Below are 27499 nucleotides of genomic sequence, written 5' to 3'. Positions count from 1 at the left end.
GAGAAACTAAGTTTGGGCCTGTGAATTGTTCTCTGCAGTGCATCTAGTTTTTACTTTATGTAAGTGTAACCAGTCACGGTCATTCCCACTCTACTTCTCCTTTCCCCTCTGACATAGGCCAGTTGGTAAATGAAAACTAATCCTTGATACTTCCGCTACAGGAAAAAATGAAGGGCAAAAACAAGCTGGTTCCTCGTTTGCTAGGCATCACCAAAGACTCAGTGATGCGTGTGGATGAAAAGACCAAGGAGGTGTTGCAGGAATGGCCACTGACGACTGTGAAGCGCTGGGCTGCCTCTCCAAAAAGTTTCACTCTGGTACTCTTTCTGTATGTTGTTACAGAGAGGGAGGCTTGTGTCTGTCATGGGGAAAGGAGCGTGGACTGATGCACTAAATTGACTGGCCCTATTGGGTTTAGTTTAGTTTAATTTAGTCCTGAAGAAACAACTGGGCCAATTTTCTTATGGCCAACAAACTGTCTCATGTACATAACCCGACCCTGATTATCCAAAGCACTGTTTTAAAGAGCCATCTATCTGCCTGACATCTGCTAATTTTGGTTGTGAATAATCAAGGTTTTCAGAATGCAGTATAAAGTGACAGACAGGCTGTGAAACTAAATAGGGCTGAAGAAAATGCCTTACAGTGAGAGACTTAAAGAGCTCAATTTGTTTCGCTTATCAAAAAGATGATTGAGAAATGACTTGATAATGGTGTGTAAGTACCTTCCTGGAGAGAAGATGCTGGCGGCTCTTCAGTTAGTGCAGGGATTCTTAACCTTTTTCTTTCTGATTCCCCCCTGACATGCTATTAAAAACTCTCCAGCCCGCCTGTGCCACAACAACTGGTTTTCTGAATATAAAAGCCAGGGCTGCCATTAGGGGGTAGCAAGCAGGGCAATTGCTTGGGGCCCCATGTCACAGGGGGCCCCATGAAGATACATTGCTCAGGCTTCAGCTTCCACCCCAGTTGGCTGGGCACAGAGCCTTGAGCTTCAGCCCCATGCAGTGTGGCTTTGACTTTCTGCTCTGTGCCCCAGGCAGAAAGCCGAAGCCCCACCGCATGGCCCTGCTTGATGGACCCCTTGAAACCTGCTCACGCGCCCCACACCTCCCCCCAGGGGACCCCAGACCCTGTTTGATAACCACTGGTCTAGTGGAGAAAGACGTATTGAGACCCAATGGCTGGAAGTTGATTCAGACAAGATTAAATTAGAAATAAGACACACATTTTTAAGTAAGGGTAAGAAACCATTGGACCAAACTGCCAAGGAATGTGGTAGATTTTCTGTCTCTTGAAGTCTTCAGATCAAGACTGGATGCCTTTCTGGAAGAAAAGGTTTAGTCACACACAAGTTAATAGGTATAGTGCAAGGGTATAGGGTGAAATTCTGTGGCCTGTGTTACACGTAGGAGGTCATAGTGTGTGATTTAATGATCCATTCTGGCCTTAAAATAAATAAATGTATGAAATGGATCCAATCGAAAGAGCCTTTTTTCCCTCACATAGTATTTTGTGGAGCCTTGGAATGGTTTTATCTGCCGTTCCAGCCATTAGCTATAATAAGACATCAAAGGTAAAGGGAAATTTCAGCTGCTTTCATTTGGTTTTGGCTTTGGTGTAGACCCTGATCCTTATGTGGTAGATATGAGCTTGTTAGATTAAAAGCAAAAGAAAGTTAGAAATGTATTTCCTTATATCTCTGATTTTGGTCATCTGAATACAGCTGATGTTTGTTTATTTAAATTCGTTCCCAAGGGTGAACTGCTTGTTGTACCTTTTTTTCCTCAGGATTTTGGTGAATATCAAGAAAGTTACTACTCAGTACAAACCACTGAAGGAGAACAGATTTCTCAGCTAATTGCAGGTTACATTGATATCATATTGAAGAAGGTAAAACTTTAGGATGTCAATAAAAGTACAGTAAAATTAGTAAATGCAATGTCTCGCTCACAAAAGATAGGTTACCTGATAGCAGTAGTTCACTTTCTTTTGTGACGCTAACTAGGTATAATTTTTCTTTGCTGTGACTCGCTTATAGCAAGAACTCCTAGAAAATAGTTCCCGTTAATTACTATAAAGAAGTGTTTATGGAAGTAATACTGAAACTATTAGCCGTATTGAGGGAATGGGTTACAAGACTTAACTCAGCATGCCTGGCATTTAAGTGGATACTCTTCTGGAAAGCAGCTACATGTCATATTCTCTATATCAAGAGAATAATGGCCTAAAGCTTTCTCCTTAACTGTAGAGAATAAACTATATAATTATAGTAGTTACCAAAGTTAACATTTGCCAACAAATGCCACATGATTACTAGTTGTGTTCTAAGCACTTTCTGTGGGAAACCTGTGGCATTTTAAATACTTTACTGTGTGCTTGCTGTTGACAAATTTTATTAGGATTAGACCAAACTACAACATAATCCATTATAAATATATGTTCATGCCAGAGAAATGACAGACAATTGGAAATTTCAGGAGGATTGAGGATTTTTGTTTAGGGGAACTCCAGGCCTAGAATATCAGGGGTGTTTCAATTTGGGGCTGGGGTGGATTGCCAGTATTCGTCACAACTCTTTTTCTAAGACTGGCTCAAGCCAGCATCCAGCATCATCAGTTCCAAATTTAATGAGCTCTAAATATGTTCAAATTTTAGTTTAAGTAGAAACTTGCATTCTTCTTCGAGTGATTGCTCATGTCCATTCAACTTAGGTATGTGTGCTTGCCATATGCACTGGTGCCAGAGGTCTTTCCCTCAGCGGTATCCGTAGGAGACTGGCTCTGGCGCCCCCTGGAGTGGGGTGCATATGCCACGGCCCCCTTCACCCTCAGTTCCTTCTTGCCACCAGTGATGGTGCATGGAACTGTTGCTGCTTCAGCTAGCACTGTTGCTTCTTGTTCGTTCAAACTCATTTACCTCTTGTATATGATTGTATATAGTTTCCCTCTGGTTTTAGTTTCCGTATTTGTTAGTTAGAGACTTAGTAGGTCCCAAATGGGACTTCACCTCAGGATGGGGCATGCCCCAGTCCCCAGGCTTTAAGCCCTGTTATCGTTGTAAAAGGCCCATGCCCATTAGCAATCCACATAACTGTTGTTTACGGTGCTTAGGCGAAGGACATATCAGTAATAAGTGCAGAATCTGCAAGTCCTTCAAGCCCAGGATGAAGGAGGAGTGTGACATACACTTGAGAGCACTCCTTATGGAGTCTATCCTTACCCCAATGCCGGAGCAGTGCTCTGATTTGGCACCGAGCACCATGACCTCGGAGTGCAGCACCCTGCCAGTACTGTCTGTGATCCGGCATCAGTCCCCTTCCATAGCTCCAGCCAAGAAGCCCAGCAAGACTGGGAGAGGAAAGTCTCCAGCTTCCCACAAAGGACAAGTCTGGGGTGGACCAAAGCCCTGTCTTGGGCACCTCTTCACCCCCTTTGGGGTCTCGGGCCACAGGTCAGGTCGAGCAGTGTAGCCCAGCCTGCTCCCCATCAGCTACCCCGGATAGCGGCAGAGGTCCTCATCAGTTCCGGGTGCTGTCCACGCCGGAGGCCCTGCAAGCTGCACAAGACATTATGTCCCTTCCAGTGCTGCCCACTCCATTTCCTGCCACGGGGTAAACATGTGTTTGGACCACCACAGTCTCCACCTCTACGGCACCGGTCCCCGTCATGGGGGACATCCCGCTAGTGGTCGCCCTCTCGCAGCCGAAACGCTTCTGACCATGATAGGCAGAAGTTTTGCAGCCTCATCCAGTCTCCAGACCTTGGACAAGGGCAGAGAGGCTTGAGGCACGGCTCGCTGGTCACTGGGCGCAGATCTCTGGATGCACGCGCCCCCTGGCAAGAGTTTTGGAGTTGGTACCAGGAATCTCCACAGTACTGGTACCGCTGCAGGGACAGGTTGAGGGACCGATGGTACTGTTCTCCAGACCATCACTGATTCCCCCAGGGCAGTGTCACCACCTGCGGCTACGTTTTCACGACACCAAACCCACTCTGGTTCCGAGTCCCACTCATCAAGGCGTAGATAGCCAGTCAAGGCCCGCCAGATCCAACTCCAGGAGCGACCAGTACTGATCGGGACAGAGCCACCACTCAGCCCTGTCTTGGTCGCAGGGGAGCAACCGCTCAGGCTCTAGCTCGGGTTCAGAGTGAAGTTCCCTAGCTGTGGGACAAGCTCCAATACCTACGGTGCAGATTACATCGATGGCACCACAGCCAGCCCCATGGCCTCAAACTCCATGGCCAGCACAGTGGTACCCATGGGGGTTCATTCAGCCCTCCCAGGCAGCCTGCTCAGTATTTGGACCTTTGGAGAGAGCGGCTACAGCCCCCCTCCAGTTAAAGAGGCCTCGGCTGCAGGCACCCTGCAAGCACAGGAGGAAGTGGGTGAGCAAGCTGCTGGACCACCTCTGGTTGCAGAGGACCCATTGGTACCGGCTTCTTCCTCGTCATCGCCAGACGAGGCTATAGTGGGGCCCCCTCCACCAGTTCTTCAGGATGATGCGAAGGCGCATCAGGAGCTGTTAAAGAGGGTTGCCGCCAATCTGGGCTTCCAGGCAGAGGAGTTAGAGGAGCCCACAGATTCTCTTTGATGTTCTCTGTCCCAAAGCCCCGGCCAGGGTAGCTTTGCCCCTATATGAGGGGGGTCACAAAAATTACAAATGCCCTCTGGCAAACCCCCTCCTCGCCTCCTATCTCCAAGGGGGCAGAGTGCAAGTACTTTGTGGCATCCAAGGGTCACGAGTATCTTTATACCCACCATACTCCCAATTCCATAGTGGTAGAGTCGATCAACCACAGGGAGAGACAGGGTCAACTGAGGCTACCCGTAAGAATAAAGACTCAAGGAGACTAGACTTGTTCGGGTGTAAAGTTTATTCATTGTACAGTTGCAGGTGGCCAACCATCAGGTCCTGCTAGGCCGCTATGATTTTAATATGTGGCAGGCCATGACCAAGTTCAAGAGCACTCTTCCTGAGGCCTTGAGGAGGGAGTTCCAGGCGATCCTGGATGAGGGCTTGACTGCAGCCAGAGCAACTCTCCAGGCAGCAACGGACACCACTGCCCGTATCATGGCATCGGCCATTTCGTTGCATAGGGCTTCTTGGCTGCTCCTCTCTGGTCTTTCCCCGGTGGCTCAGCAGTCAATACAAGACCTCCCTTTCGACGAGCATGCCCTGTTCGCAGAACAGATGGACAATAAACTCCATGGCCTAAAAGATTCCCGCTCGACCCTACAAACACGGCATGTACGTCCCCAGCCCTTCCTGCAAGCGATTTAAGCCGCAGCAGCCTCAGAGCCAGGGGAACCGCCCTTTCCAGGAGCCTCCCCATACAAAAATCCAGAGGCTACAAGAGGCAGCCTGGCCACCAATCCCCATATACATCCCAGTCGGGGTCGACCCATGGTAAGCAGACGGGCAAGCGCCCGTTTTGGGGGTACGCCCGAGGGCGACCTACCAGACTGTTTCCTGGATCCTTCCTCCCCTCTGTTTGCCAACTGCCTTTCTTCCTTCCTCCCTGCATGGGCATCGATAACATTGGACTGATGGGTCCTAAATACAGTGGTGCAGGGTTACACCCTTCAGTTACTTTCTACCCTTCTTATCCCTCTTCATGGACCCTTATCACGAGAGTCTTCTCGCGCAAGAGGTAGAGGGTCTACTGCAGCTGGGTGTGGTGGAGGTAGTTCCTGTGGAGTACCGGAGCAAGAGGTTCTATTCCTGATATTTTTTAATCCCCAAGGCCACCGGCGGTCTGTGGCCCATACTAGACCTGTGAGGCTTGAACCACTACTTAATGAAACTGAAGTTCCACATGGTCTCCCTGGCCTCCTCCATCCCTTCCCTGGATCTGGGAGACTATTACACTGCCCTCAATCTGAAAGATGCGTACTTCCACATCACCATCTTTGAGGGGCACAGATGCTTCCTCCGGTTCACGGTAGGTCCCGACCACTATTAGTTCATGGTCCTTCTCTTTGGCCTAGTGACAGCACCATGGGTATTTACCAAGTGCACATCTGTGGTGGCGGCTTACCTCAGATGTCAAGGTATCCAGATTTACCTGTACCTTGATGACTGGCTTGTCAAGGGCAACTTCGGGTCCAAGGGGACGTCGCGGTGCTGCTGGCCACATGCAGTTGCCTCGGCCTGTTGGTGAACAACAGAAAATCCATGTTAGTTCTGGTACAGAGGATAGAGTTCATCAGAGCGGTGCTCGACTCAACCTCCGCCAGGGTGTTCCTGCTGCTGGAGTGGTTCAGGGCATTGATGGACCTCATCGCAGAAGTCTCTGCATTTCCCATGACCACAGCCAGGGTTTGCCTGCGCCTCCTAGGTCACATGGCAGTGTGCACGTATGTTATGCACCATGCCAGGCTCCGGATGCAACCCCTGCAGCAATGGCTGGTGATGGTCTACTCCGAGTCCAGGGACCACCTGGAAAAGGTTGTCACCATTCCCACAACAATACTCACCTCGCTCCGATGGTGTTCCGACCATGGGAATATCCTGGAAGGAGTCCCCTTCGACAGCACTCCCCACTCAGTCGAGTTGGTCTTGGACACCTCAGATCTCAGTTGGGGGGTGCACCTCAGTGATCTCCAGACCCAGGGTACATGGTCCCTGGAAGAGATGACGTTACACATAAACGTCAAAGAGCTCCGGGCGTGCGCGATCTTCCTTCCCCACCTGTCGCGCAGAATGGTCAGAGTCTTGACAGACAACATAGCCTCGATGCTCCATATCAACAGATGGAAGAGCTTAATCCTTGGCCCTATGCCAAGAGGCACTCGAGCTTGGCAGCAGTATCCCTGTGGTCCCTGCCAGACCAACTAGACCTGCTGTCACAGGGCCATGGTCGCCTCCTGCACCTGAACCTCACGTCTCTCCATCTCACGGCATGGATGCTGCATGGCTGAACCCTGAAGAACGGACCTGTTTGGAGGGGGTCTAGCAGATCCTCCTGGGGAGTAGAATACCCTCGACTAGACAGACCTACCTGGCAGAGTTGATGAGGTTTTCCTACTGGGCGGCTGAATGGGGCATCTCCCCTTCGCATACTTCGGTGCAGTCAATCTTAGACTACCTGCTTCATTTGAGGAACCAGGGCCTGGCACACTCCTCTATCAAGGTGCATCAGGCGGCCATTTCTGCCTTTCATGTCCCCGTCCAGGGGCAGACAGTGTTCTCCTATGACATGAAGGTCAGGTTCCTCAAAGGTCTTGAGAGACTTTTTCCTCAAGTTCAGTCCCCAGATCCTCAGTGGGATCTCAACTTGGTTCTGTCCAGGCTCACGGGCCCACCCTTTGAGCCTTTGACCTCGTACTCCCTATCTCACCTATCATGGAAGGTAGCTTTCCTGGTGGCGGTGACATCAACAAGGCAAGTTTCTGAGCTGCGTGCCCTGGCCTCAGAATCGCCATACACGCTCTTCTGTAAGGACACGGTACAGCTCCGGCCCCAGCCGGCCTTCCTTCTCAGGGTGGTGTCTACTTTCCACATGTGCCAGGACATCTTCCTTCGGTCTTCTGCCCTAAATCCCATGAGACTAGTGAAGAGAGGTGCCTCCATCCTTTGGCTGTAAGAAGGGCCCTGACTTTCTACCTAGATCGGACAAAGCCTTTCTTTAGGTTGACTCAGCTTTTCATCTCTACAGCTGATAGGATGAAGGTCCTCCCAGTGTCCACGCAGAGAATTTCTAACTGGATTACCTCTTGCATGAGGACTTGTTACTAGCTGGTGGTTGCTCCATCGCCACCGATCGTCAGAGCCCACTCCACTAAAGCGCAGGCATCTTCGGAGGCCTTCCTGGCACAAGTTCCGATCCAGGATATCTGTAAAGCCGCAACATGGTCCTCGATACACACGTTCACGGCTCACTATGCGATCACGCTGCAGGCCAAGGGTGATGCTGGGTTCAGTAGAGCTGTGTTGCAATCTACATGTCCATGAACTCCTTACCCGCCTCCACGGGTACTGCTTGGAGTCACCTAAGTTGAATGAACACAAGCAATCACTCGAAGAAGAAAAAACAGTTACCTTTTTCCATAACATGTTCTTCGAGATGTGTTGCTTATGTCCATTTGACGACCTGCCCTCCTTCCCCACTGTCGGAGTTTCTGGCAAGAAAGAACTGAGGGTGGAGGGGGCCAATGGCGCCCTATATACTGCGGCATGTGTGCGCCACTCCAGGGGGTGCTGGAGCGGTCCCCTACAGATACTGCTGAGGGAAAAACTTCTGGCACTGGTACATGTAGCGAACGCACACACCTAAGTTGAATGGACATGAGCAACACACTTCGAAGAACACCACTTACGGAAAAAGGTAACTGTCTTTTCGAACTGCTCTAAGTTTTACAAGTAGAATTCCAAGCTAGGGCAGTTCTCTGTATATACGGAGAGTGTACAGATGTGTAGATTTCCACTCCCAAACCAATCCTTTGATTTCGTCTTTAAAATCTGCTCACACAACCAGTTTTTAAATGAGTGAAATGGGAATAGGTTAGCAAACTAACTCCCATTCTGTGTCATGACTTGAATGAGAAACATGCAGTTTCCAGTTGTCAAGCCTGAGTTCTCTCTCTGCCACATCTGTTCCTCACCTACAGTCATATAGAAATCTTGTAATGTCAATACTCAGGGCATCTTGAATGACCTATTTTGCTGTAGATTTTCTTCCACAACTTCCCCTTGTTATAGCATATCCCTGAGTCTGATGTCACAGTGAGAGCCTGAAAAGAAATTTTGTCCCTGCAACTTGTCAATGGTAGATGATTGGAAACCTAGCAACTTGAGGTGCTCCTATTTTTTTTCCCCCTGTCCCGTACACTAATAGCAAAATAAGAACGTTGCAGTTTCAAAGAGTCTTGGCTCTAAAAATGAATGGCCTGTTTCAGCCCACACCTAAACTCAAACTGAAATGAAACAGGGTTTGTTCATGGGTAAAGAAGAGGGTTCCCATTAAACTACCTCCAGAGACATAGCTATCTCTTTTCTTTGCCTCAGTATAATGACTGTTACAAGGCTAAGAATATTATAGCAATCTATTTCTGACACGGCATTTCTTCCACAACGTGTCACGCCTCTCTGTGGTCACTTGCTTATGAGGAATATCTCAATTCACACCCTAATTTAACTCCACTGTGCACATTTACCTCCCTTACATTATTGTAAATAATTCACATCAGAAATGAACATTTCTGAAACTAAGTTTCTAGAAAATAACCATAAAGAAATGAATCTGGCACCATGTAACACTTGTCATGTTACTTTTCTTGTGGCAGTCATTTGTGTGCATTAATCATATATTGGTTCACATATGGGCGCTTTTTGGATACAAGATACCTTGTAGCAGAGTTGTATGCACCAATTCCTGTGAGCTATCTGTATTGTTGAGGCTTCCCATTTACTGCTGCATGGAGGGAGTTGGTAGGAGGCACCACTGTCCATCTGAGCTTGGTGGTATTAAGCCTCTATGAAACATACTATATAGCAGGTGGTGCTGATTTTTGGGAGGGGCAAGTGCTTCGTCTTATTCAGAAACAAGACCTGCTAGTACTACTATCCATGTTCGTCTTCTCCCCTTATGCACCTTAAGTCCACCAGTGCTGGCACCCAGATTGTTTTGCCCTATCCAAGTGCTCTGGATGCTGAAGTTCCTTGTGATCTTTCTCCTCTCTATTGCATCCAGGACGTGGAGGTGTAACCTATCGCAGAGTGCCCGCTCACATATGAGCACCAAAACATCATGGTGCAGCACTAGAGAGAGTGCGAGAGAGAGAGCATGCAGATGACTTGACACAATATGTGTAAACTAGTGACAAAATAAAGGTAGATGAGTTCAAGAAATGAAATGAAATAGAAATGCCATATAAGTATTTATGTTTGCTTTTTTTTCAGAAACAAAGTAAAGATAGATTTGGGCTTGAAGGTGATGAGGAATCAACAATGTTGGAAGAATCTGTGTCGCCTAAGAAGTGAGTTTGTGCCATGGGAAAAATGGCTTTCCGTAAGAGTGAAAGGTTTAGTAAGCAGTGGGTAGTTTTCTTTAATCCCAAATATGGTTTAAAATATTTCTGTCCTTCGAAAATTACTTAACTGCAGGGTAATTTAACAGAAAACAGCTCTGTCTCCTTCCCCTTCTGCAGAGTTAAGCTTTTGTTGTGAAGTCTGCTGTTTTGTCCAAAGACTATTATTTGGTGTGAAGTATGCACAGTTGTGGTGATTTGAACCATAAACTACGGAACTGAGACTAACTGAGTAGCAATCTGTATGCAGAGTTATAAAAATTGAATTAGTGGAAGGTTGTGTGTTCAGTTTGTGAATATTTACTTGCTTTTGATAGCTTACATTTGCTAAATGGATGGCTTTAATTAGGGTTTGCATGCAGTGTTGTTCTGTAACTGTCATTAGCAGAGTTTTATTTAATATGGAAAAAAATAATTAATCTTTCAGATGCTGCTAAAGACAAGGTGGGGGGCTTTGGCTCACAGTGCAACACAAATTAAGTGGGGTCTGGGATTTCATTGTGTGGGGAGAGTGGATTATACTGGGTGACTGAAAAGAGTCAAGTGCAGGGTCCTGGCGCTGTCGGTTCACTTGAAAAGGAATATTCAGTTGGCTCTTTACTGTTAATTAACAGAAACAGTTACACTTTGAGCCATACTGAGGCCTAACTTAAGCCTCTTCTTTGCACTCCAAGGGACAGGAGGGTAGTGTCTGTGCAATGTGTGAAGGTCTGACTTTGATTTATGTTACACATGTGGCTTACAGGAAATGAATTGGTGAGATCTTTTATGTGGCCTTACGTGAATTTTTAGCTTTCGCATAGTGCACGTTTTTACGTGCTTCCTTTTTACACTTCCCGTTCCAAATGGCTTCCAGAACGTATCCTATCTGTGTCAATGCTGTATTTAGAAGCTCAAAATTTGTAACAAATGGATATGCATGGACAATGTTCATCTGTAACTGAAATTACACCAATTTTTTTCCAAGCACGTCGTTACTCTTTAAATCAAAAATTATGCCAATGCCTCCAACTGTTGGAGCTTAGACTATACTTAATATGAGCAGTAACATCTGGCAAAGTGATCATGCCCATAGTTAATGATAACGTATTGTAGTCTTGGTCTTATCCCATTATTTGATAGACTGCTAAATTACTATCGGGGCAGAATGTAAATACATACAGTTTGGAAGAAGGGGTACACATTTTATTCCAACTCTAAGGAGTGCTTGGAAAATGTATCTCCAGAAATGTATAGTTGTTAGTCCTACTTTGGCATAGTTGAAGCAAAACTGTGAGATCCTTCTTTCAGTGACACAGCCCCCAGTCTCCGCTTTTGTCCTTTGTGAGATGAGGTGAGGTCATAACAATAAATACAGCCAGGTCACACATTCCATTCTTCCTTCACCGCCTGTTCAGGTAGTAGCATTACTGATAACTTGTTTGTCAGACACTGAAGATGTAGCAAACTTATACTTTAAGCACCTGGCACAATGGGGTTCTGCTGTATGACTATGTCTTTGGTAATACAAATACTTTCTAAAATGGTTGGATGAAAGAATACATTGACTAGAATTTAAGCAGTTCACCCAATTTAAACACCCTTGCTTAGAAACTGAAAGGGAAGAATGCAGCCAGGAATTAGTTTACAGGAGCTCATGAAGTCACAGAATTTAAGGCCAGAAGGGACCACTGTATCATCTCATCTGGCCTTGTGTATATCACTGACCATCAACCCCACACGCTAAACCCAACAATGGAAATGAGACCAAAGTAAATGAGACCCACGGGATATTAGACTATCACGTGCCCACAGGCAGAGAATAGGCGGGACCAAGGGGCATCAGTGCTCAAGGTCTCTGCAGTGGCAGGAAAATTATTACACGAGATACACCCAGATAATCCCAGTAAGTGATTATCCACTCACCCACTGCAGAGAGAGGCAAACCCAACCCCCAACCCCCCCGCCAAGGTCACTACTAATCTGAGCTAGGGAAAATTCCTTCCCAGCCTTACTTATGGATATTAGTTAAATCCCGAGCACGTGAACAAGAACCAGCCAGATTAACACCTAAGAGAGAGAATCCTCGGTGCCACCTAAGAGCCCTGGCCACTGTACCGTCTCGAGCTATGGCCATCTCTGGTGCATCAGAGGTAGGAAATGGAGGGGCGGGGCGTAACCCATCCAAAATACATTGAGGGGGATATGCTTTCTTGACCTCATGCAGGTGACAGCTGAAACCCTGAAGCATGAGTTTTAGGAACATAAGACATATCGGAAGTCACAAGCAACCCCATCATACAACTGCGCTCATAAGTTTGTCCAGCTAATTCAGTTGTTTGACCCACAACTCCTATTGAGAGGCTGTTCCAGAACCTCACATTTCTGATGGTTAGAAACATTCTTCTGATTTCCAGGTTGAATTTGTTTATGGCCAGTTAATATCCATTTGTTCTTGTGCCAACTTTCTCCTTTTGCTTACATAGCTCTTCACCCTTCCTGGTATTTACCCCCAATATGTTTACAGAGAGTATTCACGTCCATTCTCAGCCTTCATTTTGCGAGACTAAGCAGGCCCAGCTCTTCCAGTTTCCAAGAGGCCCTCATTCCCTGATCATCCTAGTATCTCTTCTCTGCACCTGTTCCAGTTTAAATTCATCTTTCTTGAACATGGGTGACCAGAATTGTACACAATATTCCAGATGAGGTCTTACCAGTGCCTTGTATAACTGCATTGGTACTTTTCTCCCTGTACTGGAAATGCGTTGCATAATACATCGTAAGAGCACATTTGTCTCTTTCACAGCCGCATCACATTGGTGGCTAGTGGTCATCCTGTGACTGATCCACACACACAGGTCTCTCTCCTCCTCTGTCGCGCCAATTGATGAGCCTCCAGCTTGAAGCAAAAATTCTTCTTCTTAGACCTAGGAGCATTACCTTACCCTTTATACTGTTGAATTTTCCCCTGTTTCTGTTACTCTAGTCTTCGGGTCATCCAAATCTTCCTGTATAATATTCCGATCCTCCTCTATATAGATGATGCCTCCCAACTTGGTATCATGAGCCCATTTCATTAGCACACTCCTACTTTTTGTGCAAAGGTCATTAATAAAAATATTGAATAAGATTTGTCCCAAGACTGATCCTTGAGGAACCACAGAAGTTACCACTCTACAGTTTGATCATTCACCTTTCAGCACAATGCATTGCCTTCTCTTTAGCCAATTCCTTACCCACCTTACATGCTAGCACTGATCCATATCGTCCCTAATATAACTAATAATTTCCCATGGGGTACTATGTCCAGTGCTTTACTGAAGTCCAAGTATATTAGATCTTCTGCACTTCCCTTATCTAAAAATAAGTTATTATACTGCCTTTATGCACATGTTTCATATTATCATTGTTTTGAAAACTGAAGCAAAGTATTCATTTAATTTTTTGGGCCATACTGAGATTAAAGATAATCTCCACTGCATAGCAGCCCAACCTCATTCTTCCTTATTCTCTTGTTATTTGTCACCTTGATCGATTGGTCCTTCAACCCTCATATAGATTGCACTGATCACAACACTTCTTCCATTTGTTATTTATATAACTAAAAAAATCTTTATTTTAATTTCCTTGGCAAGAGCTATTTCAGCTTGACTTTTAGCAGTTCTCCATTTACTCCTACATTTTCTAACTTTCATGATGTAGCTTTCTTTGCTAATTAACCCTTTTTTCCATTCCTTATAGCAGTGGTGGGCAACCTGTGGCCCCTGGGCCACACGTGTCCCGTCAGGGTAATCTGCTGGCGGGCTGAGAAACATTTTGTTTACATTAACTGTCCACAGGCTGCCTGCAGGTTCGCCTGTCCCGTCCAATGGGAGCTGAGGGCAGCCGTGCCTGCGGACTGGCAATGTAAACAAACTGTTTCGCGGCCCACCAGCGGATTACCCTGGTGGACAGCGTGCAGCCCAGGTTGCCCACCGCTGCCCAATAAACTCTCTGCTTACTCCTAAAAACCTTTGTGAGGTGGTTATTCTTCCAGCTGGGTCTGGAGCCTTTCTCTACAAGTTTTTTCCCTTTCTTGGGATGTGAATTTCAGATAGGTTTTGTATAGTTGATTTGAAGAATTTCCAAGTCATCTCTCCATGTAAGTCCTTGAGCTCTTCAGTCCAGCTGACTTATTTACCATATATACTTGTTCATTGGCCCGTTCCTTTATAAGCTGACCCGCACCCCCCCCGCCCCCCGCAAAAGATGGATAGGTAAAAATAGCAAAAACTGTATGACCCTTTCATCAGCCAACCCTATATTTCAAGGGTTGGCAAACTTTGGCTCCTGGCCCATTAGGATAAGCCACTAGTGGGCCTGGATGTTTTGTTCACCTGGAGCGTTCACAGGCATGGAGCCCCTGAGCTCCCAGTGGCCGTGGTTTGCCATTCCCAGCCAATGGGTGCTGCAGGAAGTGGCGCGCAGCTCCTATTGTCTGGGAACAGTGAACCGCAGCCACAGGGAGCTGAGGGGCTCCATGCCTGCAGACGCTCCAGGTAAACAAGACAACAGTGTATTTGATACTCAATTCAATGATTCCATAGAGTTTTAAATAGTCAAATTTTGGTGTAGACCCGTTTATAAGCCGAACCCCGCTCTTTGATGCATCACTTTTTTACCAAAAATATTCAGCTTATGAACGAGTAAAAATGGTAACTAATTCCCTAATATCACAAAGTCTGCCCTTTAGAAATCAAAAGCCATGGTTAATTACCTGATTTGGATTGTCCTTTCATTTAATGTAAACAGAATCAACTTGTGATCATTCAATCCAAGGTTATTTCTTATGACCAGCTTTTTTGTGATGTCCTCACTACTTACTAAAACAAAATCTAAAATTACATCACCTCATGTTAAGTATCAGGGCGTAGCCGTGTTAGTCTGTATCCACAAAAACAAGGAGTCCGATGGCACCTTAAAGACTAACAGATTTATTTGGGAATAAGCTTTCGTGGATAAAAAACCACTTCTTCAGATCACTTCTTGTTGGTTCAATGATGATTTGACGAAGAACCAACTGAAAATAACTGGGCCCTAGCAGTAGAAGTAGCATTTATTCTCCAATCTGTATCTGGAAAGTTAGCCTCACATTATGACCCAACTCCCAAAAGTATTTATCTCTGTAATAATATTAGAGATCACTATCCATATCCTAGTCTGACCCTGGGAGTCTATAGCAGACCTTAACACTACCTCAGCAGAACCTCTTTTACAATCCTTCCCCAAAGTGGTTTTGACCCAAAGAAATGCTGTGTTGTCCATAATATCACTTCATATTTCTTTACAATTTACTGTTTCAATTATCTATGCTATCCCCAACTTTACCTTTCTTTTTCTCTCTCTTAAACAATATATACCCTACAATACCTGTATGTGAATGTGAATCCATGCTGGCTGTTCCTGATCACTTTCCTCTCATGCAAGTGCTTCAGGATTGATTCTTTGAGGACCTGCTCCATGATTTTTCCAGGGACTGAGGTGAGGCTGACTGGCCTGTAGTTCCCAGGATCCTCCTTCTTCCCTTTTTTAAAGATTGGCACTACATTAGCCTTTTTCCAGTCATCCGGGACTTCCCCGGTTCGCCACGAGGTTTCAAAGATAATGGCCAATGGCTCTGCAATCACAGCCGCCAATTCCTTCAGCACTCTCGGATGCAACTCGTCCGGCCCCATGGACTTGTGCACGTCCAGCTTTTCTAAATAGTCCCTAACCACCTCTATCTCCACAGAGGGCTGGCCATCTCTTCCCCATTTTGTGATGCCCAGCGCAGCAGTCTGGGAGCTGACCTTGTTCGTGAAAACAGAGGCAAAAAAAGCATTGAGTACATTAGCTTTTTCCACATCCTCTGTCACTAGGTTGCCTCCCTCATTCAGTAAGGGGCCCACACTTTCCTTGGCTTTCTTCTTGTTGCCAACATACCTGAAAAAACCCTTCTTGTTACTCTTGACATCTCTCGCTAGCTGCAGCTCCAGGTGCGATTTGGCCCTCCTGATTTCATTCCTACATGCCCGAGCAATATTTTTATACTCTTCCCTGGTCATATGTCCAACCTTCCACTTCTTGTAAGCTTCTTTTTTATGTTTAAGATCCGCTAGGATTTCACCATTAAGCCAAGCTGGTCGCCTGCCATATTTACTATTCTTTCGACTCATTGGGATGGTTTGTCCCTGTAACCTCAACAGGGATTCCTTGAAATACAGCCAGCTCTCCTGGACTCCTTTCCCCTTCAAGTTAGTTCCCCAGGGGATCCTGGCCATCCGTTCCCTGAGGGAGTCGAAGTCTGCTTTCCTGAAGTCCAGGGTCCGTATCCTGCTGCTTACCTTTCTTCCCTGCGTCAGGATCCTGAACTCAACCAACTCATGGTCACTGCCTCCCAGATTCCCATCCACTTTTGCTTCCCCCACTAATTCTACCCGGTTTGTGAGCAGCAGGTCAAGAAAAGCGCCCCGCCTAGTTGGCTCCTCTAGCACTTGCGCCAGGAAATTGTCCCCTACGCTTTCCAAAAACTTCCTGGATTGTCTATGCACCGCTGTATTGCTCTCCCAGCAGATATCAGGAAAATTAAAGTCACCCATGAGAATCAGGGCATGCGATCTAGTAGCTTCCGTGAGTAGTTTCCATTGGATACCCCCTCAAAGATTATGCGCATCAGCAGCTTCTGCATCCCACCATCTTCTTTCTCTCCTCTCCTCCTCGGGTCGCTTCTCATGCTGTCTCAGTAGCCATCATTGCTTTATTTTCTTAGACCCTATTCCTAGGGGGGAAAAAAGAAATTGGAGGACCCTCCCCGTAGCTCCCTCCCATGGAGGCTGCTGCTAGCTGTTTGCTGCTCCAGTGTTCACTAGTGACTAGCTTTTTAACCTAGCCAAACTATGTCAGCACCAACCCCTTGTTAAGGGATATCAGCAAGCACTGAATCAAGCCACATACCTAGAACAAATCACTCCGGTAGTGATTTTTTGCTCTGTTCTGAACAGAACACAAAATCACCATTCTTCTCTCAGGCCAAACTCCCACAGAAACTCTGCTGTTAACTGCTCGCTGTTTGCTGTCATGTTCTAATGTGCATTCCCTTTTCAGATCTACCATCTTGCAGCAGCAGTTCAACCGAACCGGGAAGGTAGAACATGGCTCGGTGGCATTGCCTGCTGTGATGCGTTCAGGCTCCAGTGGCCCAGAGACTTTCAATATTGGCAGCATGCCTTCCCCCCAGCAACAAGTCATGATTGGGCAAATGCACAGAGGCCACATGCCTCCCCTGGTGAGCAACCTGTTTGTTTTATAATGTCCTTGGAAACCAGCCCGTGTAGCCTGTGCTGTGAGTGGTCTGAAATAAGTATGTGTGCACACCCTGTTATTAGATAAGGGCTGTGAGCTGTCTGTGTTGTTTTACTGCACTGTTTGGCTGACTCTCCCGTTAAACTGCACACTTTCAATTTCCTTGAAACACCCAAAGTAACATAGTCATAGTCCACCTTTTTACTCCCCCCTCTTTGTCTTAAAACTTTTCTTAAAGTAGTTATAAACATGTTTGACATGGGCTGGGAAAGAGGGTAGAAAGGCTAAATATTGTTGATAAGGGCAAGCGGTATTGTATGAAAAATACAATATGTATCTATTTACAGTGTTCTAAAAAAATCACTTATCTAGGCATCGCTTTCTGCTTTGTGTATTCCTATGAAGTCTGTTGCTAGCTCCGAGTATATACTGTTGATTTTTTAGTGTGCTGCCACTGGACTTGAATATTAAGCTCACTTTATTAAACAGTCATTTTAATATAATTTTAATTTCTCTGTACAAGTGTAACTGTAAAAGTTACCCTTTGTGTCTACCACTTTTAAATGTATATTGACTAAGACCATTTGTTTAATTTTAAAGACTCTATTAACGAAGGCCTATACATATGCTCTAGATACCCTAAATATTGGGCAGTTTTTCATAATATCATAGTAGCATAATTCAGAAGAATATTAATTTACTCATCAGTAGGTAATGCATATAACAATACATACTCATCCCACACCACTTCAAAGCCTTCAGCTCTGCAGCAGCCATATCACGTAGATGTCAGTTTGATTTTAGAATGACTCCTGATGAAGCTAATGGAGTATCAAATTCCAGGAAACTGATGATGCTATCCTTGAAGTAAATTCAAAACTCATGTTCACATTCATAGAACTCATGACAAGAAGACAGTGGTACTTTTTTACATGAATAGTGGACATGCTGATTGTGAAAAATCCGTTTTTTTTTTACAATACGTATAACTGAGAATAGCAAAATATTTTAAACAGCTTTGAGACTGAATCAGAGAAATGTCTGAGTGATCATTTTGCATTGTTAGATAATAAAAATCTTAAAACATGATATTCAGCTGTTTCTGCCAGTCCTGGCGGGACTAGGAAGATAAATTCAGACTCAGACTAAAACCATAGCAATGGAAATCAATGAGGACGCACCCCTGGCTAAACCTGTATTACCCCTGTTGGCTCAAATGTTACTGGTCAGCATGCTCCAGTTTTTATGTTTGCTTGTAAGTTTCTTCTCTGCCCTTTGTGTTCTAATATTAGCTTCCCCTTAGCTCTGTTTATGAAAGATTTATGGAAATTAACACAGTAATAGCAAAAACTATCCCCTCTGTCTGAAAATAGAGAAGTCCCTGAGTTGCTCTGTCAAAATGTGGCATGGAGCATGAATGCCTTTTCTAATAATAGTTTTATGTACAATGTGGAAAGCACATAAATTGTTCCAGAAACCAGGTGCACTGCAGACAGGTCAGTCCTATCAGCAAAAACTTTGTCTTCCGATGTGAAGTTTCTAGGACTTTGCAGCTCCCGTGACACTGTTGCAGTTTGGGGGGAGTTCGTGTTCTCAATTAATAGCAAAGAGTTACTGTACTGAAAAGCTTCCTCCTGCTTAAAGTTCATCTGGTTTTCATCTCCTGCATGGGAGCTGATCAAGTTTCTCAAAGTTGTACAAGTTTGAAATAGGTCAGACAAGTACCTTGGGAGGCTGCCTGGATTTGGCTGTCGCTTACTTTCCCATCTTTTCTCAGGGTTCCTCTTCTAGGTTTGGGCCCGAAGATGTGCATCTGGGAGCCAGGTGCTACTAACATGGTCCATTAATGCTGGAAATTTCTGAGCTGCCATGGGTTACCCACTAAGGGACCATGAAACTGTATGTATTAAGTAAAGAAGGGAATCAAAGGCAGTGAGGAGATAGGGAGCTAGTTAATAAGTGCTGTCTTGGATCTGGCAATTGGACCTGTTAACATTAACAGTGATGTGTATCAGTTGCATTTTTTACTGTCCTATCGAGAGCGCTAGTGTGATGCTTAGAAACCAACCTGCCCATTCAAGATCTCTGGCAAACCCATACCATTCAGACCCACACAAGCATTCTTTCTGTATGACCTAGGAGGAGACTGTGGCTAGAAACAGAACAATCAAAATAAAATTCACCATTTACACAAGTCTAATGATTTAATCTCATTTACCTAGTGTATAGCACAAAACATTTCAGATCCACCTAAATCATGATTTGCAGCTTGGCAGACACTAATTTTCCTTGTCTATTTCACAGACCTCAGCACAGCAGGCCTTGATGGGGACTATTAATACGAGTATGCACGCTGTTCAGCAGGCACAGTCCGACCTCAATGAAGTTGATAACCTACCACCTCTAGGACAAGATATGGTGAGTTAATTCATGTGATCCCTATAAGGATTCAGCTAAACAGCTTGAGTTATTTATTTCAGAGCTTATTCATTGTCCCTGGGTGTAGATAGATATCTCAACAGCTTTATAAATAAGATGAAAATCCTTGTTTACTTAAAGGAATCTGTAAGAATATCTTGTTCTGTTTAACTCATATTAACCTTCTGAGGCTATACACCATGGACCCAGTTGTCCCTTCCTGTACACCTTTGCAGTCACATTTACTTTAATGGGTCTACACGTGTGTGACTGTGGAAAACTTGAGTCAGTAAATCAGGGGGGAACTGCCACTTGGACTGTTGTAGTAAGTAGCTCCTGAGGGGAGAAATTGAAGGAGTGGCTGTAAAGCAAAACCAAGATACTGAAGAAGGTACAGCTTGTATACAGATAGCTCATGACCCTAAAGAAGGATGGGTGTAATCCTGTCAGATACATCTCAAGTTTCCTCACCTATTTTTGGCTCTAGGAATTTTTGGCTCAAGCCTGTCTGTGTAAATATTCTTACGTGGCTTCTTAGCTATAATTGTTAATGGGATATGGAGCCTGTCAGCTCTGGAACACCACTTTGGATCCAATTTTGGGGTGGAGTAGAGCCAATAAGATTGGTGAGTCCCCATGATGAACCAGATGATGTTCTGTGGTCCTCCACTGTGCACCATTTTGACACCATATTTATGACATTCACACAGAAATCAGAGCTGTCAACCTATGATCTAGCAGTTACTGTAAGGAAGAACTTACAGTTATTTCAGCCTAATAGCGTAGCTGATGCCATCTGCTTCATTTAAAAGGCTTCTGAAAGAATCAAGGGCCTGTAAAGAACTTTACCCATTACTTTATCTTGAGTTTATTTCACTTGCAGCATGGCATTGCAGTCCTTAATACTCTGATGATGTTTCTTTCTAGGCATCGAGGGTATGGGTTCAGAACAAAGTTGATGAATCAAAACATGAAATTCACTCTCAGGTTGATGCTATCACTGCAGGAACTGCCTCTGTTGTTAACCTCACAGCAGGTAAATTACAGGGATTGGACTTTGCCAGGCTGCTGTTGTGTATGTACCAACCTCTTTTCAACAAGATGGAGGCTGCCTGGGAGACATTCAGGAATATACTTTCCTCCAAATACACAAATGGCCTTTATGACTGAAACAGACCTTATTGTCTTTTTTTTTTTTTTTAACCAGTGTTTGCACAGAATCTATTAATGCTTCCCTGATAAAGATAAAACCTAATATTTTACTGGCTTCATGTAACTGAGAGTAATATTTTTGTATGGGTTTTCTGAAGTATCATTTATTGGCCACTCCTAGAGTCAGGATATTTGGTTGTGTGGACAAATGGCTTGCTCTGGTCTGTCTGGTCCTGTGTCTTACATCGTTTTTCAGTTTTTCTCTGAATTGCAAGTTAGGTATAAGATGTGTAAAGGCAACTAGTGTTCAATACTGCATTTCTTTGGGTCCCTCCATATAGTGAATATGGGAGAGATAATGGAAATTGTGGATGTTTTGCTTACCTGGACAGTCATGAAGAGAAAAAATTCCATGAGAATGTACATATGTTATATATATGGGCAGGAAAAGTTGATAGTAGATGCTAAATTTTCAAAATGATGCCTGAATTATCTAGCCAAGTCTTCTTTATCCCCTTCAATTTTACTTCTAATTATCTGACCAGAAACCAGCTTGTGCTGTACTCCTTGCTTCTGCACTTATCATTCCCTTCACTTATACAGGTGACCCAGTTGACACGGATTACACGGCTGTGGGATGTGCAATTACAACCATCTCTTCTAACCTGACTGAGATGTCCAAGGGTGTGAAATTGCTTGCTGCCCTAATGGACGATGAAGTTGGAAGTGGGGAGGATCTCCTGAAAGCTGCTCGGACTCTGGCAGGTGCTGTTTCGGACCTGCTGAAAGCGGTGGAGCCCACCTCGGGAGAGGTGAGAATACGGACACAAGCAGTGAGCTTTCACAGGCTCTCCTTGGCTGAAATGCATTACTCTCAATTAAAGTGTTTGGGTATAAAGCATTTATCCAATTAACCAGAATGGCTCTTTCCAGGCCCCAGGTTGTGTCTTCCCAACCCTCTCCTGCCACTGTTTCCCCTATGATCCCCAAGCACTTCTCCTGACCGCTTTCTTTGTGTCCTCCACATACCTCTGACTTCATGCCTTTAAGTGCAGCACCTTGATCCTAGAACAGCCTCCCGGTTAATATTCACCCATTTCCTCTTTCATATATCAGCCAGCTGTTTCACTGTATTGTATCCACACTGTTGTATCCAGTCATGCCCTTATATTGTAAATTTTCACAAGTTGTTTGCAAAGTCTTCGGGTGGCTACTGACGGCTCACTGCTATCTGGCTAGTATTGAAAAATCAAGGCGCTGGCTTTGATTCTGCACTGTGGCACGGTGCCAACAGCAAACAGCCCCATTAAGATGCTAGCCAGTCATGAGGGGCATATTTGAGTGGTTGGGGGCTAACTTGGTATTGTGAGCTCTAGGAGCAGAGATGGGGAAATTGATTCAACCCTAAAAATCTTTATCTGTATATTCTTTATTTGACAGAAGCCTGCTGCCACCTCCTCGATTCATTCCTTATTTGTGGGAGGATTTTTTTTTTTGGTGGGGGTTTTGATTTTTTACTTTTCAAATTGAGGCAATCTGAATACACAGTAATATTCCATTCTGTATTTTTATTGGAAATGTTGAAAAAAGTGTTACCATTTTTTTTCTCTGAGTGCTGTGAAAACTCAATTACAAGTTACTAGGGAAGTAAGTGGGGCTGGTTTTTTTTTGTCTTTAATATCAGGGTCGCATGTAGCAACAGGTAACAGGTGAATGAAATGACAGTCTCCATCAAAATTTACGGAAATGGGAAATTGTACTGAGCAAGACAGAATTTAATATTGCAGACACTCTGGCCTGAGTTTATGGCTGCTATCCGTTTGCCCTGGATCTTTGCAGTTTTAAGGCAAAACCAGAAATCTGTGACCACTTCCAAGCAGGTTGCAATAAAAGCTGTCCAACACATACCTTTCCTTCAGCTGCTATGATGTGTATTAAAGCTGATCAGATTTCTTCTCACACTCAGCAACATATGGAGACGTGTCATTAAGATGCTGCAGGATAAATTAAATAGGAATACGGAAAAGTAAGAATACTCTAAGAGGTATCTTGAGTAGAGAGTTCAGTGGCGTTACCCTGTATACGGTAATGGGGCTAACAAAGGTGTCTTGAGAGAATTATGAAGTTAAAGAAAAACGTTTATGCTTTTCATTAACCTGTTTTGTAGCCTCGCCAAACAGTTTTAACTGCAGCTGGAAGCATTGGGCAAGCCAGTGGGGAGCTCCTGAGACAGATAGGAGAGAATGAAACTGATGAAAGATTTCAGGTAAGATCATATGAGTTGCTCACTGCCAGAATCATGCAATTCCACGGTGGAGCTTGCTGCTGCATGTAAGGTTCACAGTAGTGTTATCCTACGTCTGTATGCAATTTGTATGTATGTATTTCACTTTGATTAGGTGAAAAGATGTCTCTAATTTTGTCTAAAATTTGAACTGATCCAAATCTTTAATAGGTTTAAAAATTTAGTTTTGTTTTATTTCTCTCAACACTTTCTTCTTTCATCCAGCTTAAGAAGATGAATATTATCAATTAGCATTATGGTTATTTTGGAGGGTCTCAGTCTGGCTCTGTTGTATCAAAAATAATTGAAGCACATTGGAAGCAGAATTTTAAATGAGGTTGTATATTTGAATAATAGCAATACAAGCATTAAACCACTTATACAGCTTCAAACAACCAAATGCATTTGTCTTCAAGAAGAAAATAACTTCTGGAGCTGGGGCCTCTGAGGAGTTACAGCTTGGAGCCATTATTTTATAGTGTAAAAGAAAACTGTACTAGCAAATGGATAGCCCCCAGACACACTGTTTGCGCCTGTTTATAAATTAAGGTTGCAGTGCCATTTTCTTTTGCTTTTCTATACAGTGCATACTGTTTATTGAATATGCAGTGTCAGATACCCGTTAGTTGTCATTTTGAGATCTGAAATCTTCAACTTGACCTTAGGTAAAACATATGGCTGTAGATCACCAATTATCCAGTGAGATCAACTCAGGTTTTGAGTGTGCATATCTAGTAACTAACGTCACATGTTCTTACAGTGATTAGTCCCACATGTCTACACTGAGATTACAGCTCTAAATTGTACTCCCATATCTTGCATTTGGCTATCACAAATCCGAAGTGTGTAGTTCTGCCCCTTCCCAAAAGGTGATTGATTCACTCAGCTTACTAACCTGTTTGCACAAAGCATTTCAACCCTGTAAGCAGGCCATGTGTAACAAAGAACATTTCTGGATAATACATAGCAATGTTTCACTGGGAATCTACCATAACTTCCCCTTTGTAGATGCTTTGAGTCTTCTTAAATTCGGAATATTCTAGTTTAATTTTAAGGAATCCAAAATATTGACGCTAGTGAGTATTTCTGACAGCTTAGGTCAAGTTTTGTCCTTTGTTTTGCCAGGATGTACTGATGAGTCTTGCCAAAGCTGTTGCAAATGCTGCTGCCATGTTGGTGTTGAAGGCTAAGAATGTGGCTCAAGTTGCTGAGGATATGGTCCTGCAGAACAGGGTTATTGCTGCTGCTACGCAATGTGCACTGTCCACCTCTCAGCTTGTGGCATGTGCCAAGGTAAGGCTCATGGTGTTCGTGAAAGGGGCAGTGCGTTGTTTCAGAATGTTACACACTCATTCACAGTCTTCCCTGGGTGTTTTGTTGATATGGTTTAATCAGTTAACCTTGAATATCCTGGAGTTAGAGCTCCTACAAAAACATAAAACTATGCAAAGATATTTAGGGTTCTATCCCCAAGACACGTTGGATAGAGCCTTGTTTCTCAGTTGCCCGCTCCAGCCGGTGTCGATTGCTGCTGCTGTGAGCATTTCACAACTTGGCCGTCCGGGGTAGTGGTTATTTAATGAAGCATGTCCTTCCTTCTTTTGGCACCTTAGAGACTAACCAGTTTATTTGAGCATAAGCTTTCGTGAGCTACAGCTCACTTCATCCGATGAAGCGAGCTGTAGCTCACGAAAGCTTATGCTCAAATAAATTGGTTAGTCTCTAAGGTGCCACAAGTCCTCCTTTTCTTTTTGCAAATACAGACTAACACGGCTCCTATTTTGAAACCTTCCTTCTTTTGTTTCCCCTTTGGGCCAGCCCAGACTAAACAGTTTCTCTAGTCTATCGTTATTAAACAACTGCTAATGAAAGTGTTTATGGTTTGGCTTCTTGTTAGATTACAACAAGAACATCAAAGGGCAACCTTTAGCATATGAAGTGCTACCATACTATTCCAGAGGAAGGGCCGTAGATAACTGATATGGCCTGCTGTATTGCTAATATTGATAAAAATGCTGAAAATATTACTCTGAGAAACACAGCTTGCTGTGGAGTTGTGTGAAATGTTTAACAAAACCTATAAGCAGCACACATTCAATTGCGTTATTTTCATCATAACTGAAATTCAAGCCAAGTTTGCTGAAAGGTTTGTGTTCAGATTTATGTGCTTCTGCATCATTTCACAGTTTCTGATGGGAACAAAGAGAGACCCATCAATTTTGCCTGAGTATTGAGAGTTGGCCTAAGAAAAATACAAAGGAGCTCCCATCCACATAGAGCAAAATCTCAAATAGAATCACTGTGTTCCATGTTTCAGAGGAACAGCCGTGTTAGTCTGTATTCGCAAAAAGAAAAGGAGTACTTGTGGCACCTTAGAGACTAACCAATTTATTTGAGCATGAGCTTTCGTGAGCCACAGCTCACTTCATCAGATGTGTACCGTGGAAACTGCAGCAGACTTTATATACACACAGAGAATATGAAACAATACCTCCTCCCACCCCACTGTCCTGCTGGTAATAGCTTATCTAAAGTGATCAGCAGGTGGGCCATTTCCAGCACAAATCCAGGTTTTCTCACCCTCCACCCCCCCACACAAATTCACTCTCCTGCTGGTGCTAGCCCATCCAAAGTGACAACTCTTTACATAATCAAGTCGGGCTATTTCCTGCATAGATCAAGGTTTTCTCACATCCCCCCCACCCCCATACACACACAAACTCACTCTCCTGCTGGTAATAGCTCATCTAAACTGACCACTCTCCAGGTTTAAATCCAAGTTAAACCAGAACATCGGGGGGGGGGGGGTAGGAAAAAACAAGAGGAAACAGGCTACCTTGCATAATGACTTAGCCACTCCCAGTCTCTATTTAAGCCTAAATTAATAGTATCCAATTTGCAAATGAATTCCAATTCAGCAGTTTCTCGCTGGAGTCTGGATTTGAAGTTTTTTTGTTTTAAGATAGCGACCTTCATGTCTGTGATTGCGTGACCAGAGAGATTGAAGTGTTCTCCGACTGGTTTATGAATGTTATAATTCTTGACATCTGATTTGTGTCCATTTATTCTTTTACGTAGAGACTGTCCAGTTTGACCAATGTACATGGCAGAGGGGCATTGCTGGCACATGATGGCATATATCACATTGGTGGATGTGCAGGTGAACGAGCCTCTGATAGTGTGGCTGATGTTATTAGGCCCTGTGATGGTGTCCCCTGAATAGATATGTGGGCACAATTGGCAACGGGCTTTGTTGCAAGGATAAGTTCCTGGGTTAGTGGTTCTGTTGTGTGGTATGTGGTTGTTGGTGAGTATTTGCTTCAGGTTGCGGGGCTGTCCGTAGGCAAGGACTGGCCTGTCTCCCAAGACTTGTGAGAGTGTTGGGTCATCCTTTAGGATAGGTTGTAGATCCTTAATAATGCATTGGAGGGGTTTTAGTTGGGGGCTGAAGGTGACCGCTAGTGGCGTTCTGTTATTTTCTTTGTTAGGCCTGTCCTGTAGTAGGTAACTTCTGGGAACTCTTCTGGCTCTATCAATCTGTTTCTTTACTTCTGCAGGTGGGTATTGTAGTTGTAAGAAAGCTTGACAGAGATCTTGTAGGTGTTTGTCTCTGTCTGAGGGGTTGGAGCAAATGCGGTTGTATCGCAGAGCTTGGCTGTAGACGATGGATCGTGTGGTGTGGTGAGGGTGAAAGCTGGAGGCATGCAGGTAGGAATAGCGGTCAGTAGGTTTCCGGTATAGGGTGGTGTTTATGTGGCCATTGTTTATTAGCACTCTGTTTGGAGAAATTTTACCATTTTCATTTTTCAGAGTAGCAGCCGCGTTAGTCTGTATTCGCAAAAAGAAAAGGAGTACTCGTGGCACCTTAGAGACTTCATTGGATGCAAAGTGAGCTGTAGCTCATGAAAGCTTATGCTCAAATAAATTTGTTAGTCTCTAAGGTGCCACAAGTCCTCTTTTTCTGTTTTCATTTTGAAACTTTAAAGCTTTAGCATGTGAAAATACGAAATATTTGTGATCTGCGGGTTTGGCTTTCTTAGGGTTAATTGCTGTTGGAAAATGAGCGTTTAAATATTGTAGAACACCCAAGAGGATTATAATTAAATTAATAGCCAATTTGCGGTATTCAATTTTCAGTATTTTCTACTTCATTGCTGTGGCTGCCGGGCTTTGTATAATGAATATGTAAGATCATTAACTGGATGTGATGTTCTGACTGCTTTTAAATTTCCACAGGATGGCACAAGGCAGTCAGTGTCATTTTTTTCTTTTGTGGAAAAACACCCATCTGACTTCTTTTCTTTGCCTGTAACT

General features: G+C 44.3%; 1 protein-coding gene and 1 long non-coding RNA gene across 5 annotated transcripts in view; one reads left to right on the top strand and one right to left on the bottom strand.

Annotated features, from left to right (window-relative positions):
- Positions 1–27499, top strand: part of TLN2 (talin 2) — a 347160-nt gene that overhangs the window by 187517 nt on the left and 132144 nt on the right. For all 4 annotated transcript variants that reach the window (XM_048866513.2, XM_048866512.2, XM_048866511.2 and 1 more), the window contains 9 exons: positions 162–317; positions 1792–1893; positions 9905–9981; positions 17134–17314; positions 19636–19749; positions 20677–20785; positions 21505–21713; positions 23069–23167; positions 24311–24478. In XM_048866513.2, the coding sequence (XP_048722470.2) occupies positions 162–317; positions 1792–1893; positions 9905–9981; positions 17134–17314; positions 19636–19749; positions 20677–20785; positions 21505–21713; positions 23069–23167; positions 24311–24478 (1215 nt within the window). The remainder of the gene's footprint in view (positions 1–161; positions 318–1791; positions 1894–9904; positions 9982–17133; positions 17315–19635; positions 19750–20676; positions 20786–21504; positions 21714–23068; positions 23168–24310; positions 24479–27499) is intronic.
- On the bottom strand, positions 6068–17149 carry LOC142073376 (uncharacterized). The gene is made up of 3 exons (XR_012670212.1): positions 16984–17149; positions 6481–6628; positions 6068–6154 (listed from the first exon to the last, which is right to left on the bottom strand). It is a non-coding gene; the product is annotated as an uncharacterized LOC142073376 (long non-coding RNA).

This window comes from Caretta caretta, chromosome 10, assembly GCF_965140235.1.
Source record: "Caretta caretta isolate rCarCar2 chromosome 10, rCarCar1.hap1, whole genome shotgun sequence".
Lineage (NCBI taxonomy): Eukaryota > Metazoa > Chordata > Testudines > Cheloniidae > Caretta > Caretta caretta.
Note: the sequence above shows the minus strand (reverse complement) of the source record. Positions and strands in the feature narration are given on the sequence as shown.